At 44.0% G+C, this 16233-nt stretch overlaps 3 protein-coding genes across 3 annotated transcripts; 1 reads left to right on the forward strand and 2 right to left on the reverse strand.

Moving 5' to 3' along the window:
• Positions 1-273: 273 nt before the first annotated feature.
• Positions 274-3729, reverse strand: LOC115798011 (E3 ubiquitin-protein ligase TRIM21-like). Its single transcript, XM_030754654.1, has 2 exons — positions 3556-3729; positions 274-2592 (listed from the first exon to the last, which is right to left on the reverse strand). The coding sequence occupies exon 2, from the start codon at positions 2581-2583 to the stop codon at positions 919-921; it is 1665 nt and encodes a 554-aa protein (XP_030610514.1). The 5' UTR covers positions 2584-2592; positions 3556-3729; the 3' UTR covers positions 274-918.
• A 923-nt stretch (positions 3730-4652) lies between these two features.
• Positions 4653-9450, reverse strand: LOC115798155 (E3 ubiquitin-protein ligase TRIM21-like). The gene is made up of 2 exons (XM_030754896.1): positions 9350-9450; positions 4653-6968 (listed from the first exon to the last, which is right to left on the reverse strand). Exon 2 carries the CDS (start codon positions 6957-6959, stop codon positions 5313-5315), a length of 1647 nt encoding a protein of 548 aa, XP_030610756.1. The 5' UTR covers positions 6960-6968; positions 9350-9450; the 3' UTR covers positions 4653-5312.
• A 1243-nt stretch (positions 9451-10693) lies between these two features.
• On the forward strand, positions 10694-15808 carry LOC115798867 (chromobox protein homolog 2-like). Its single transcript, XM_030755857.1, has 5 exons — positions 10694-10788; positions 10863-10906; positions 11252-11317; positions 12089-12158; positions 12239-15808. The coding sequence occupies exons 1-5, from the start codon at positions 10723-10725 to the stop codon at positions 13589-13591; spliced, it is 1599 nt and encodes a 532-aa protein (XP_030611717.1). The 5' UTR covers positions 10694-10722; the 3' UTR covers positions 13592-15808.
• The last annotated feature ends 425 nt before the right edge of the window (positions 15809-16233 follow it).

Below are 16233 nucleotides of genomic sequence, written 5' to 3' on the forward strand. Positions count from 1 at the left end.
TGTGCTGATGTGTTCTCATTTAGCAGCAGATTTCTCTGCATACAACACAGACACATTTCTGCCTCTGTTACACAAAGTGGAGCGCAGAGTTGTCTTTGTTTTAATAATTAAGTGTGTAATGGATGCTCTGCTGCTCATATTTAGTGCCCTGAATTGTTCTGCTGTCATCACTGATTTCCACCTGTCAGTCTCAGTTTCTGAAAGTCTTCAATAACAGAGTCATCATGACATCACTGACAGCACAATGAAGAAAAACAGGCAGGTGGAAAATAATGAACTTGCAAATATTTATTCTGTTCCATCAAATATAGTAATACATATTAGGATTTGACTATTGATTAGGAAAGTTAAAAACCAAACAACTTGAAGATTAAAATATGTGGAGGAGGGAGGTCAGTAAAACTAGTCCTTGAATATCTGACTTAAGATTAAATGTATAAAGATTTTACAAAAGTGTCTGAGACACAGAAAAGGGCTCAGCTGAGAGCTGAGGGACCATCAGCTGGAGAAGGAAAAATGGGTTTATGAATATTTACATAATTCTTTGAATATTATCCCATCTTATCAGGTTTCACTGAACAGATCAGAAATCCTCACAGACCCAAAGTAACCAAAGCTCTGTGTAGCCGACATCAGCTGAGCTCTGAATGCTCCGTATAACAACAACACGTTTCTGTATCCACTAACAGCATTTAACAAACTTTATTCTTTAATGAAGCTTTCTGACATTTATTCTGATGTTTTGTTTTCAGCTCGAGTCTCGATTAGTGGGAAAATTTCCTGATTCAACTTTTCTTCTTTTTGCATCAAATTCTATGAGAATCAGATTCTAGAGAAAACATGGAAACTGTAGAGTATTCACACTGAATATGTTCATTTGTTCCCTTCAATAAAAATCAATCAGTTCATCAAATCAAATCAGTCGCTGATTGACTCAGTTTGATTGACAGGACAGATGATCAGAGGAGCAGAGTTTTTACCACCCTGATTCAAAAAGGGACTGAAGTATGGGTGGAGTTTCTGAGTGAAGCAGCAGCCAGTAAAGGAGTAGATCAGAGCTGCAGCATCTACATCATAGAAGGAGACCAGACCCTCATCATAATCCACAAACACCCCCACCTTCTCAGGACCAGACTGAAGATAGAGGGGGAGTGGAGATCCAATAAGAGCTCTGTACCTGTTTCCATTTCTCAGCCACACAGTCCAGAAACCATTCTGAGGACTCAGTGTGATGTATCCCTTCCTGTTGATGGACTCTGTGGCCACCCCGAAATCCCAGGCAGTCTTTCCTTTAACCTGAACCTCAAAGTAAAATCTGCCTGAAGAGAAACTCTGCTTTGCTAAAACACAAACACAGTAAGAAAATCTCTCTGGGTTGTCTGGAAGATTCTTCCTCACATCACCATGATACACTTGTTTTCCATCATCAGACAGGATGAGTTTAGGATGTGCTGTATCAGGATCAAGAGTCACATCCACTGCATACTGCTGGACCCTCTTCAGCTCAGCCTCAAACAGCTTCTTCTTCATGTGTTTCCTGAGTGTCTCCTCCAGCTGAGCCACAGCTCTCACCACAGTCCCCTCATATGATGGTGGATGGACACTGCCCTCTGTCCAGTCCTTGGTGGGTGGAGCAGCTTTCAGGGACAGGAAGTTTTGGAGAAGGTGGAGGTGGAGGTGGTCTTCAGAGCGTGAGAGCTGCTCCACCTCAGAGCTTCTCCTCATCAGTTCAGAGATTTCCTGTTCCAGATCCTTGATGAAACCTTCAGCCTGTTTCTCTGTTGTTTCCTGTTTGTCTTCGATCTCCTTTATGAGCTCCTTCAGGCCTCTCTCAACAGACTCCATCAGAACAGTGAAGACCTGAACACCTTCTGCTTTCTCTCTGTCTGCAGCATCTTTGCTCATCTTCACTGACTCTCTGATCTCCTGAACCTTCAGTCGTTTCTTCAGGATCATCTGCTGAATTTCAGCCTCTATCTTCCCCAGCTCTGCCCTCTTTCCTTCATATTCTTCTCTGAGAGGAACAAACTCGTGGTTCTTGTGGTCTAAAACAGGGCAGAGCATGCAGACACATGTCTGGTCGCTCTTACATAACAGCTCCAGAGGTTTATCGTGCTTCATACACATCATGCCTTCCAGGTCCTCTACAGGCTCCACCAGCTGATGTCTTTTCAGACGTGAAGCTGTCAGATGAGGCTCCAGGTGAGTCAAACAGTAGGACGTCAGACACGCCAGGCAGGACTTCAGGGCCTTCAGTTTGGTTCTGGTGCAGACGTCACAGGGAACTTCTCCTGGTTTGGCAGCTTGTTGCTCTGAGCTGCTGCTGCTGGCTTTCTGCTCAGCTTCACGTCTGAACTGAGCAACCACCTCAGAGATGAAGGTGTTAACATGAAGCTCAGGTCTGATATTAAACACCTTTTTACACATGGGACACTGACAGCTCTGATTCATGTCCCAGTGCAGAGTGATGCATTTCTTACAGAAGTTGTGTCCACATGATGTGCTGACTGGATCAGTGAACACATCCAGACAGATGGAGCACAGAAACTGATCTTCAGATTGTAGATTGCTGGAAGCAGACATGTCTGCACTCTGAGGGAGAAAGAAAAAAAGATACATTTTAGTTGAAATTCAGTTTAAATTTTATTTTTAGAAAGAAAGAATCTGGTGTCAGTATTGTACGATTCACATGTGTCTATCAACAGTTTGAGTTATTGATTCTTTGCTGTGATTGGATTTATTTTCTTGTAAAAGCAGAATGAAGCAGTTTAATCGTCTGAATGACCAAACCTGCAAGTGACACTGAAAGATGGAAATCACCAAAATGACTCTATTTTTCAGCCACAACATTTAAAGCAGGTGTGACTGGCAGATTTTCAGCTTTCTGATGGTTCTTGAATAATGTGTAATGTTATAGTTATATAGTTATATTACAGTAATGTATAATATAATTATAGCATTAGCCTTCCAATAGACTGTGACCTGTCAGAGTGGACCCCACCTCTCACTCAGTACCATCTGGGACCTTTAATTTGATGCGCAGTTATGAAAATAGATGGATGAAGTTTGCTGATGCTGTTGCTCCACCTTTATTTAGCTCACATTTAACTTCCTGTTCATGTTTTTATTGTTCATGATGAAAATGGTGGGATGTGAGGCTGCCACAAAATATAAGAACCACTGATTTATACAGAAGAACATCTGCAAACAAAGCTCTGCTCACTCAGTTGCAAACACACTGGATTTATTCTCACTGCTTCACAATAAAAGCCTCCATCTGCTTTGCTTTTATTGTGAAAGAGCTGAAGGAAACAAACAGTGTGAGAGTAGAAAGTGTGGAGTCAGCCTGAAGTCCAAAGCACAGAGATTCAGTCCAAAGTCCTGAGCAGTTCTGCAGCGAGACTTTCAAACAGCAGCTCGATGTTTCTGCTGTGGATCTGTGGCTACATGAACACATTTCCACTGACCCAGTGTGACTGTGATGAGTCAGCATGAAATGAACAGAGTGAACTGAAGATTTGTGTGGAAACAGGAAATGTGATCAGCTGCACTCACCAGTGTTGCTGAGAGGAGCCTGATGGACTCGGTGAATCTTCTTTTAGAGACAAACAGGACTCGACTGCAGCTCTGCTGCTGCTCTCACAATTTAACTTTTCACTTCTGGAAAATGACGTCAACCTTCTTGTGTTTCCGGTGTTGCTCCTCCTCCTCCTGCAGCTCTTTGCCTGGTTTTGCTGTCTCTCCCTTTACAGGAGGAGGAATCAGCTGATTTATACTCCGTTACTTTGTGCAACAGTTGGGAGGTGTGAGGAGTGCTAAACACAAGACTGTGTTTTTAGCACACATGGATTAAACGAATGCGTGCCTGAAGTTATGTTAGAGAGACTGAGAGAGGCTGTAAATCCAGATTCAGAGCAGCTCTCACACTGACAGCAAATGCAAACACCGTTTTCAGGCTCAGTGACCTGTTGGTAGGTGAGGTAATAAACCAAATATGAAGCTTCTCAGAGGTCTGATCTTTGCGAAAAGGGTCAAATTTTAAAAGTAACTGAATTTGATTCATCTCCATATTCATAGGTGTACCCTGATGTTACAGATTGTTCTCTCTGTGTCAGGGGGATGGCTGTACATGTATAACCTGATCTCTGAGTGAGCAGCACTGCACACTACAGATAACAGCTGAGAAACTGTGACATGCTGCTCATTTTTATTACAGATTTATATAGTGACTTGATTCATTATTGAAGGACCAGGTCAAAGTCAAAGCACTCATCAAACAAATGTGATAAACATATAAATATCCATTTAAACACTGATGTGTCCTTTTACTATAGTAAGAAACACTCCTGTCACATGATCAGCAGCCTGCCCAGCACAGATGTGCTGATGTGTTCTCATTTAGCAGCAGATTTCTCTGCATACAACACAGACACATTTCTGCCTCTGTTACACAAAGTGGAGCGCAGAGTTGTCTTTGTTTTAATAATTAAGTGTGTAATGGATGCTCTGCTGCTCATATTTAGTGCCCTGAATTGTTCTGCTGTCATCACTGATTTCCACCTGTCAGTCTCAGTTTCTGAAAGTCTTCAATAACAGAGTCATCATGACATCACTGACAGCACAATGAAGAAAAACAGGCAGGTGGAAAAAAATGAACTTGCAAATATTTATTCTGTTCCATCAAATATAGTAATACATATTAGGATTTGACTATTGATTAGGAAAGTTAAAAACCAAACAACTTGAAGATTAAAATATGTGGAGGAGGGAGGTCAGTAAAACTAATCCTTGAATATCTGACTTAAGATTAAATGTATAAAGATTTTACAAAAGTGTCTGAGACACAGAAAAGGGCTCAGCTGAGAGCTGAGGGACCATCAGCTGGAGAAGGAAAAATATGCTTATGAATATTTACATAATTCTTTGAATATTATCCCATCTTATCAGGTTTCACTGAACAGATCAGAAATCCTCACAGACCCAAAGTAACCAAAGCTCTGTGTAGCCGACATCAGCTGAGCTCTGAATGCTCCGTATAACAACAACACGTTTCTGTATCCACTAACAGCATTTAACAAACTTTATTCTTTAATGAAGCTTTCTGACATTTATTCTGATGTTTTGATTTCAGCTCGAGTCTCGATTAGTGGGAAAATTTCCTGATTCAACTTTTCTTCTTTTTGCATCAAATTCTATGAGAATCAGATTCTAGAGAAAACATGGAAACTGTAGAGTATTCACACTGAATATGTTCATTTGTTCCCTTCAATAAAAATCAATCAGTTCATCAAATCAAATCAGTTGTTGATCGACTAAGTTTGATTGACAGGACAGATGATCAGAGGAGCAGAGTTTTTACCACCCTGATTACGACAGGGACTGAAGTATGGGTGGAGTTTCTGAGTGAAGCAGCAGCCAGTAAAGGAGTAGATCAGAGCTGCAGCATCTACATCATAGAAGGAGACCAGACCCTCCTCATAATCCACAAACACCCCCACCTTCTCAGGACCAGACTGAAGATAGCGGGGGAGTGGAGATCTAATAAGAGCTCCGTACTTGTTTCCATTTCTCAGCCACACAGTCCAGAAACCATTCTGAGGACTCAGTGTGATTTTTCCCTTCCTGTTGATGGACTCTGTGGCCACCCCGAAATCCCAGTCAGTCTTTCCTTTAACCTGAACCTCAAAGTAAAATCTGCCTGAAGAGAAACTCTGCTTTGCTAAAACACAAACACAGTAAGAAAATCTCTCTGGGTTGTCTGGAAGATTCTTCCTCACATCACCATGATACACTTGTTTTCCATCATCAGACAGGATGAGATTAGGATGTGCTGTATCAGGATCAAGAGTCACATCCACTGCATACTGCTGGACCCTCTTCAGCTCAGCCTCAAACAGCTTCTTCTTCTTCATGTGTTTCCTGAGTGTCTCCTCCAGCTGAGCCACAGCTCTCACCACAGTCCCCTCATGTGATGGTGGATGGACACTGCCCTCTGTCCAGTCCTTGGTGGGTGGAGCAGCTTTCAGGGATGAGAAGCTTTGGAGGAGGTGGAGGTGGTCTTCGGAGCATGAGAGCTGCTCCACCTCAGAGCTTCTCCTCATCAGCTCAGAGATTTCCTGTTCCAGATCTTTGATGAAACCTTCAGCCTGTTTCTCTGTTGTTTCCTGTTTGTCTTCGATCTCCTTTATGAGCTCCTTCAGGCCTCTCTCAACAGACTCCATCAGAACAGTGAAGACCTGAACACCTTCTGCTTTCTCTCTGTCTGCAGCATCTCTGCTCATCTTCACTGACTTCTTGACCTCCTGAACCTTCAGTCGTTTCTTCAGGATCATCTGCTGAATTTCAGCCTGTATCTTCCCCAGCTCTGCCCTCTTTCCTTCATATTCTTCTCTGAGAGGAACAAACTCGTGGTTCTTGTGGTCTAAAACAGGGCAGAGCATGCAGACACATGTCTGGTCGGTCTTACATAACAGCTCCAGAGGTTTATCGTGCTTCACACACATCCTGCCTTCCAGGTTCTCCACAGGCTCCATCAGCTGGTGTCTTTTCAGACGTGAAGCTGTCAGATGAGGCTCCAGGTGAGTCTCACAGTAGGAGAGTAGACACACCAGGCAGGACTTCAGGGCCTTCAGTTTGGTTCTGGTGCAGACGTCACAGGGAACTTCTCCTGGTTTGGCAGCTTGTTGCTCTGAGCTGCTGCTGCTGGCTTTCTGCTCAGCTTCACGTCTGAACTGAGCAACCACCTCAGAGATGAAGGTGTTAACATGAAGCTCAGGTCTGATATTAAACACCTTTTTACACATGGGACACTGACAGCTCTGATTCATGTCCCAGTGCAGAGTGATGCATTTCTTACAGAAGTTGTGTCCACATGATGTGCTGACTGGATCAGTGAACACATCCAGACAGATGGAGCACAGAAACTGATCTTCAGATCGTAGATTGCTGGAAGCAGACATGTCTGCACTCTGAGGGAGAAAGAAAAAAAGACACATTTTAGTTGAAATTCAGTTTAAATTTCATTTTTAGAAAGAAAGAATCTGGTGTCAGTATTGTACTATTCACATGTGTCTATCAACAGTTTGAGTTATTGATTCTTTGCTGTGATTGGATTTATTTTCTTGTAAAAGCAGAATGAAGCAGTTTAATCGTCTGAATGACCAAACCTGCAAGTGACACTGAAAGATGGAAATCACCAAAATGACTCTATTTTTCAGCCACAACATTTAAAACAGGTGTGACTGGCAGATTTTCAGCTTTCTGATGGTTCTTGAATAATGTGTAATGTTATAGTTATATAGTTATATTACAGTCATGTATAATATAATTGTAGCATTAGCCTTCCAATAGACTGTGACCTCTCAGAGTGGACCCCACCTCTCACCCAGTACCACAATTAATTTGTTCTGTAGTTGAAAATGGAAAAATGGATGAAGTTTGCTGATGCTGTTGCTCTGCCATGTGAACTTCCTGTTCCCGTTTTTATTGTTCGTGATGAAAATGGTGGAATGTGAGGCTGCCACAAAGTCTGAGAACCAAGCGCGTAGGAACGAGTTTAATATTGGGGGGGACACATATTGGAAACCTGACAGAATCGTTTTTTGTAGCAAGGAAATCATTTCTGTTTTAGTACATAAACATAATGTAGTGATAACTATGAGGATGTTAAAGAGATGGTGCAGAAAGCTGCATCGGCTCAGAAGGAAAAACCACACAAACTGGCAATGGTCAGATGGAAGGATTTCAATGGTTGCACCTCCGTGCAGTACAGAGGGGATACGCAGAATCACAAGACAGCTGATCAAGTTGTTTCATCTACCCAAGGCATTTTGTAGAAAGTATAGCAGCTGTGGCCGTTATTTGACTTGAAATGACAACTTTGACTTTTTTTCTTGAAATTTTGACTTTATTTTCAAAATGCACAAAATGATTTATTTTTTTTCTCAGTGTGGCCCTAACATGCCTTCATATACTAGCAAGCTAAATATCTTAGTAGCACAAAATTAATTTAGTAGCACACACAAGGGCAAAGTTTATATGTTTTAGTGGTCAAAAACATTTAATACTGGTCAAAAATGCATTTGTGTAGGTTGGCAATAGAACTGGTTCTTTAATTAAACAATGTTCTGACATGAAAGAAGCCTCACAGATAATGTAATGAACAAATTATTCACTTTTTAATATCAACATTATGTAAAAAAAAAAAAAAAAAAAAAAAAAAAAAAAAAAGAACGCTATTAAAATATGCCTATTCAGTTTGAAACTCTGTTTGGCCAATAAAAACAAAATCTAAGAAATATCAATAAAAAAAATTTTTTTTTAAAACCATCAGAAAAAAATAAATAAAAGTGATACCTCTCAAATTTAATAGACAAGCTGTGTGGCTCTTTACAGCCCTGGCAAACATGTGCGGTGTTGTGCCAGAGAAGTTATCCCCGCCATAAATTGTATCCCCACCCTCGAGCGCGCAGAGGAGGAGGACGAGGAGCCGGAGCCAGTTGCCATCCCTTACGCTTCCTTCCAAAATCTCGGGGATTTTGGCGATTATTCCCTTTTCCTACCAAAAACCAGAGGGGATACACATTTTATCAGGCTGTTTCTCCAACTGCCAAAATCTGTGCCCCCTGCTATAATGCACACTTATCGTCCTACCTGATAAAATGTGTATCCTCTCTAATTTTTCACTTTGAAAATCACCCAGATTATTAGGCATTCTCTGCTTTATTCATCAAATAAAAGCAGTCATGGTAGAACAATAATTGTGCATTATAGCAGGGCGGCACAGATTTTGGCAGAGGGAGAATCTGCATGTGTAGTGCAGTTTAAGCTACTCCTTTCACGTAGTATGCTGCAATGTCCTGAAATTAGCATTAAAATTCATTCAATTTACTTACAAAATGATACGATACTTTTGTCATCTGCTAACAAAGCTCTGCTCACTCAGTAACACACTGGATTTCCTCTCACTGCTTCGCAATAAAAGCCTCCCTCTGCTTTGCTTTTATTGCAAAAGAGCTGAAGGAATTAAACAGTGTGAGAGCAGGAAGTGATGAATAACAGCAATCAGAGCAGGAAGTGATGAATAACAGCAATCAGAGCAGGAAGTGATGAATAACAGCAATCAGAGCAGGAAGTGTGGAGTCAGCCTGAAGTCCAAAGCACAGAGATTCAGTCCAAAGTCTTGAGCAGTTCTGCAGCGAGACTTTCAAACAGCAGCTCGATGTTTCAGCTGTGGATCTGTGGCTACATGAACACATTTCTACTGACCCAGTGTGACTGTGATGAGTCAAATGAACAGAGTGAACTGAAGATTTGTGTGGAAACAGAAAATGTGATCAGCTGCACTCACCAGTGTTGCTGAGAGGAGCCTGATGGACTCGGTGAATCTTCTTTTAGAGGCAAACAGGACTCGACTGCAGCTCTGCTGCTGCTCTCATACTTTAACTTTCACTTCTGGAAAATGACGTTATCAGGTGTTGCTCCTCCTCCTCCTGCAGCTGTTTGGCTGGTTTTGCTGCCTCTCCCTTTCCCGGAGGAGGAATCACCCGGTTTAAACTTGGTTACTTTGTGCAGCAGGTGGGAGGAGTGAGGAGTGCTGTGTAGGTAAAGGTGACACAGTAATGACGGCCTCAGGTGATCAGAAGAAACTCACCTGATTTGCTTTTTTCATACCAGGGAGCTGCTCGTCTCTGAATTCATCATGAAAACTGAAACCTGCTTCATGTTCACAGCATGACTCAGAAAACCTCCAGTCCAAATGTCCTGGTTCCTATAATTGGTTTGATAAATCGAGACAGATTCTTCAGGCAGTCCATCAGAGAAAGACATTATCCTGATGTCTCTGAGAAAGGAAGAAAGAATAAAGTTCTCTGTGAAACTTAAACTGAATGCCACAAAGCCGCCGTGGAAAGCTGCCCCACAGGCTGCAGCTCTGCAGGCTGCTGAGAAACCCGCAGCTTCAGAGCTCCAGCTGCCACGATGCTTCTGGTCCATAAGGGACATCAAGTGTCATCATCATCCTGCCTGCTCAGGCTCCTCAAAGGCTGGCATGTCCTCCTCTAATCTCTCACCTTTGGCCCTCCTGCACTTCCTCTCCAGACTCCACTTCCACAGCTGGGAGTCAGCTCCTGTCTGCCCCACTCAGCCATGTTAGTGGCACGGGTGGCGTGACCTGACAGCACAGAGTTTAATATAAAAGTTAGACTATGAGAAGTTATTTGTTAAAATGATGTTTAAGTGTTTTGATCTGTTTTTGTCTTCTGTTTTAATATTCATGAAATAAAAATACATTTAACCATCACGTCAGCTGAGCTGATGTGATGTATTTTATCATTACATCACAGCAGTCTGTGACCAACTGTCTCCGCAGGGGAAGTTTGAGTATGTGACCTGATGTAAGACAACAACAGGGGACCAAAGATTTAAAAAAATAAAATAAAATAAAAAAAAAAAGATGGTTCCTGGGAACCACAGCACTAAACTGATCTAAAATATCTAAATATCACAAATATTTTTCACCTGGCTCTCAGGAGGATAATAATCATTTTATTGTATTTTCTTTTATGTTCTTTTATTCTATCTTACTTTATTTTATTGTATTTCATTTTATTTTATGATATTTTATTTCACTTCAGTTGCCAAGGGGTTGATTCGGTTAACCGGCTGAGGAGGGGGAGTACGGTGGCCGGCAGGCTGAAACGCGGTGGTGCGGGGAGCTGCAGCATGGAGGGGGTCACCGTCGGCCAGGTGTTTGACGCGGAGTGCATCCTCAGCAAGCGGCCCAGGAAGGTAAGCGTCGGCCGCGGCCCGGTCGTGCTGTGTTCCGCTCGCCGTGCCCGCTGTGACTGTGGCTGTCTCCGCAGGGAAAGTTCGAGTATCTGGTGAAGTGGAGAGGATGGTCCTCCAAGTAAGTACGCCGCTAGCTGCTAACGGCTAACGGGTCACAACAAAGCCGGGCCGCTGCTCGGTTTCCGCCGCTGCCGGGGCTCCTGCCGCGGCGCACCGGGGGAGAACCACGGCCGGTACCGACCCACCAGCACACGGCGTTGATCCACGGTCCCGCCGCGGACCCGTCCAGCTTCGGAGCCGGAGCGGCTGCGGCTCGGCTGCTGCTTTATGCGCCGATCAGCTTTACTTAGATTTACTGCCATTGATTAGTGATCAGCCATGATCAGCTGAGAGAAATGAGCTCATTTACTGTAAATGTTCTGATTCTGAAACAGGAACTGGAACATATTTGTGATGATTTCAGGCACAACAGCTGGGAGCCCGAGGAGAACATCCTGGACCCGCGGCTGCTGGCAGCGTTTCATAAGAGGTCAGAGTGCACGTCTGCCGACCATTCATCTCCACACTAGAACCTCACCTGGGGGACCTCTGAGCTCCTCAGTGAGGAGCAGTCTGACCGCTGTGACCTCCTCCTGACTGTCCATTAAACCTCCTCTTAAAACATTTTTATCACAAATCTTTCATGATGGTCGAACACGGCAGGTTACGCTTTATGTTCCAGGATATTTCTAATATTTTATTTTTTTATTTTTAAGCAAGTCTTGGAGTAAACAAAATATTTCTGGAAGTACTTTGTAACTTTTTGAAGAAATCGCTTTATAAATAACGTTTATTATATTAAAGAAATGGTGCACTGTTTGAAAAATGGAATATCAGAATTTATAAATTATATGTATTGATAATATTCTAATAAATACACAATCATTTTAATGATAAATAGTGAAATAAACAGATTATTATTAAGTGTAAGTATTCAAATTGAGCAATATATGTAAATAAATTTATCTTTTAAAAATATAAAAATATATTTTAGAATCATGTAAAAATTGTAATTTAAATGTACATATATTAATAATTCATTTAATATGTAATTCTTTTGTGTGTTTTAAATTTTTTAATGAATGAAAATAAGATAATTAGATATATTAAATAAATAAAAATGTACTCATTGGTAAATCATTTAAAGCCTGTATCTAATGAAAGTAGAGTGATGTGTTTATAAGTAGAAATGTTTGGTTTTTTGGAAACAGTCCCGACTTCCTGTCTGTGTGTTTAAATAAAGTTTGTTTCGCTGTTTCAGGGAGCAGGAGCGGGAGCTTCTGTTTCAGAAGAAGGGAAAGCGGCCGAGAGGTCGACCACGAAAGATTCAGGTAAAAACGCTGGCCCTGCCTTCTGATTCGCACTCATGACCTCTGACCTCTATTCATCCCATTCTCTTTCTCTTCAATAGCCGGTGCCAACCGTCACGAAGGACAACCGCTCCTCATCCTCCTCTTCCTCCGGCCTGTTGTCATCCGCCTCCTCTTCTTCCTCGGAGGATGAAGAACACACAAAGAAGGTGAAGACTGGCCCTCGTGTCCACCCTGTTCCTCAGAAGAGGCCTCAGATCATGCTGGCCAAACCCGACCCCCCACGAAAGAAGAAGCGAGGGAGGAAGCCGCTGCACCCTGACCTGAGGGCTCTAAAGCAGGCGAAGAGCCACCCTCCTCCTCCTCCACCTGCTCCACGCCACCACCAGATATCCAGAGACGAGCCACGGCCTAGCGTGAAGAAGCCGCTGCAGCCGGCCAGCTTCACCTACACCGGCCTGAGCAGGGCCTCCAGGGACGAGGCCAGCTCCGCCTCCCAGACCTCCTCCACCTCCTTCTCCCAGGCCTCCAAACCCGGGTCACTCAGCTGCATTTGGACCAATCGCTCACTGTCAGGCTCCTCGCCATCATCTGGCTCCTCCTCCCACAACAGAGCCACTCCCTCCTCACAGAGTAAGAACTCTCTGTCAGAGCTGAAGCGCTCCATCCCAGAGGCGGTCAGAGGAGACGGCTTTAAGGCGACGCCTCTGAAACAGGGCGGCACCTCGGGCTCGCTGGGATTGCACAGCAGCTTCGGGGGAGGTTCAGCCGTCCGGCGCTCCCCGCTGGGCCAGAGGAGGCAGGAAGGTGCCGGCGGTCAGAGCACGTTGGTTACACACAAGCAGCTGAACTCGAGTCTGTCCAAACCGTCATCATCGGCATCGCCGTTGCCTCGAGACCGAGCCAGCCAGGCACTGAGCCTCCGAGCACTCAACCTGCAAAGCGTCAGCAAACCACCATCCAGTATCGGCCTTCAGGGAAGCAACACGAGCGGCGCCGCAGTGGCGAGGGCGAGCCTGCGGAGCAGCGGCAGCAGTATGGTTATAAAAGGGGGATCGGGGAGCACCAAAGATACTCGCGCTGGAGCTACAGAGCAGGGCAGGGTAAAGGAGAAGCTGGCAGGAGGTGGCGCTGCTCGCGGGAACGGCGGTGGGCGGCAGGATGAGCGCAAACTTGGGCTCGGTTCTCAGAACAGGAACCTGAACGAGCTCAGCACCGGCGACTCCGACGAGACCAGCAGCAGCGAGTCGGAGCCTGAAGACACCCTGTTTCCCAGCAGCAGCAGACCCAGCCTGGGCAACAATGCCACCGACTCAGACACGGAGACGGACTGGAGGCCGGCACGGAGCCTCCTGGAGCACGTCTTCGTCACCGACGTCACAGCCAACTTCATCACGGTGACGGTGAAGGAGTCGCCGACCAGTGTGGGGTTCTTCAGTTCTCGGAATCACTGAGCCGGACATTCAGCTCTCTTACTAAAACCACTCAGGGTTCCTACACCTCTCTGGAAATCCAAACACTCAGTCATTCCCAGCGCTGTCTCCGAGGCAATCCTTCAGTTCCAGGAAAGAAAAACATGGCGGACAGATCAGATCGAGCAGGAAACTCCTCACAATCAGCAGTAGGAACCCTGATGTTTAGACTCTGTTTACACCTGACACAAGGCTGCAGTCTGCCAGCGTTTAACTTGCGACCTCTCTGGGGTCAAAGGTCAGGCAGCATTCACACCTTTTCAGAGAATTTCTTCCTGTTAGAAACACCCAGATGGAAAATATTTCAAAAGTTTAATAATCATTAATATAAAAACTGACTCTGTCCTTCCCCTGGTAAGATTTGATGCACAACGACTGCCAAGGTGCCAATGAACCTACCAGCTGTTTGCTGCCATTAAACACCTGTGGTGGAGGGCGATGGTGTCTCTCCCTGCAGGATAGGCATCCTAAGCTACCAGGCTTCTGAACAGGAAGCTGAGATTGAAACTAATCAGCTCGACTGAAATTACTCAGCATCTCGAACATCAGGAGTCGCAGATTAACGTCTGCGGGTCTGTACTGAGCATGCTCCGGTCGAGCTGATTAGTTCATTTTCTACATATAAATACTTGATGACGCTGATGGGTGACAGGAGTTATTTAACACTCTCTGACCCAGCTCACCCTTCGCTGGTTGCAGCTCACCTTCAAACACAGATACCTGCAGCTGTGTGTCAGGAAGGTGGACAGGTGTGAAAGTGGGTAGTGGCCCAGGTCACGTAGCTCTGACCAAAACAGTATGGAAGATGTGTCCATACTAAAAAAAAAAAAAACTGCCATCTGTGACTTGAAATTTCAAGTTAAGTGTCTCAACATTTTGAGTTAATAACTTGAAATTTTGAGTTATTTTCTCTAGATTTCAAGTTAGCTCTGCCAATCAGGAAGCTCCGTGACAGTCATTTCCTTGTTAACCAGAAGCAGGAGGCTGTTTTTTTTGCTAGAAAGCATTCAAAGGTCAAAAAGCTGACGACAGTTTGTTCACATTTGCTAGCAACAAGGATGACCTCTTTCATGGAGCTTCCTGATTGGTAGAGCTAACTCGAAATTGAGTTATTTTCTCAAAATTTTGAGTTAGTAACTTGAAATTCCAAGATACTTAACTAGAAATTTCAAGTTATGGATTTTTTTTTTCCTTTTCCTTTTGTTTTGTTTTTTGTTTTTTTTAGTTTAACAAACAGGCTTCCATTAACCAGGGGTTGAGGTCTGAACAAACCAAATGTTCTCCTCTTGGGAACGTTTCTCTGACAGATTAACCTGTGGTTCTCTTTCAGGAAGTTTAACTTTACTAAGGCGTCATCGCTCCACTCAAAGCCGCTCGCAGTATGGCGGCACAGAGCGACCCCAGCAGACTCGCTGTGGGACACGTTAGTGATGCTGGCAGGTCATCGGGCCAACCTTCACTGTTGTCTTCACATGCAGTGGGTGAGAGGCTGATTTTTAGAAAAGTGCACGTCATCTCAGGTCATTTTCAGACACCAGAACTTCCTGTTCTGGTGAATTCTCTCATGTGTTTTGGTGCTACACTCCTTCCATCTGGGTGAACGTTCAGTATAAAGTCAGATTCTTTTAGATTCTTGTTGGGGGGTTTGGTGTGAGCTCTCCTCAGCTTTGCAGACTGCAGCTTTGATCAGTAACTAAACGGGGTTTGGACTCACAGATGGATGTAGACAGCACCTCTCCAGTGCCTCAGGTTACCTCCTCGCCGTGCAGCGTGATTAGCTCCAGTAGGACATTTGTGTTTGTTGGACATACGTGGCTTCATCCGGGGCAGCATGTTTCCTCCATCTGTCGTCTTTAAGTTCTCTTTGGACCAAAGGTGTTACGAATGTGAACTGTCTCGTTCTCAGTGTGTTATTGACAGTATTTTTTGCACTACGCACAGTACAAGCTCATGAGACATCCCATAATCACTTCTATATACGTACATATATATATTTACCAGTTTTGTACCATTTGAAACCATCGCTGTGTCTTTTGGAGGTGAAATATGTGTTAATTTATATTTGTAAATATGGTTTTTCATGTGATATCTAATTATCTATCTGGTGCTCATTTTGGCTTTTAGCTTCACACACCTGTAGCCTGTGCCTCTCTGCCATTCAGAAGAATCTGAAATAAACCAGAAGCACCCGAAGCTTCCACAGGTCACACTCTGTGTGTGTGTGTGTGCGAGTGTGTGTGTGTGTGTGTGTGTGCGTGCGTGCGTGCGCTTGGGCTGCTGTTCACATGTTTACCACCAGGTGTCCCTGCTGTACAGCTAGTAAACCCTCAGGTGAGCAGGTGAGGGAGCCTCACTGATGAAGAGTCCATTCTGGATGCAGGCTGGTCTGTTTGATGATCTGCTGCTTGAGATGAAGATAAAAGCAGAGCAAATAAACACAAGAGGAAATAATTGATTATTAAATTAATAATAGGTTAATAACACAAATCAGTTTGTACTACAGCAGCTCAGGAGTGAGATTAATAAACCACAGCATCTGACAAACCAGTCATGGATGGAGAGTTCAGCTGCGACAGAACTCAAAGCACTGGTAATAAATGGTGACAAAGCTACACAGGCACAGT

The sequence above is a fragment of the Archocentrus centrarchus genome, chromosome 19 (genome assembly GCF_007364275.1).
Source record: "Archocentrus centrarchus isolate MPI-CPG fArcCen1 chromosome 19, fArcCen1, whole genome shotgun sequence".
In the NCBI taxonomy this organism is placed as follows: Eukaryota; Metazoa; Chordata; class Actinopteri; order Cichliformes; family Cichlidae; genus Archocentrus; species Archocentrus centrarchus.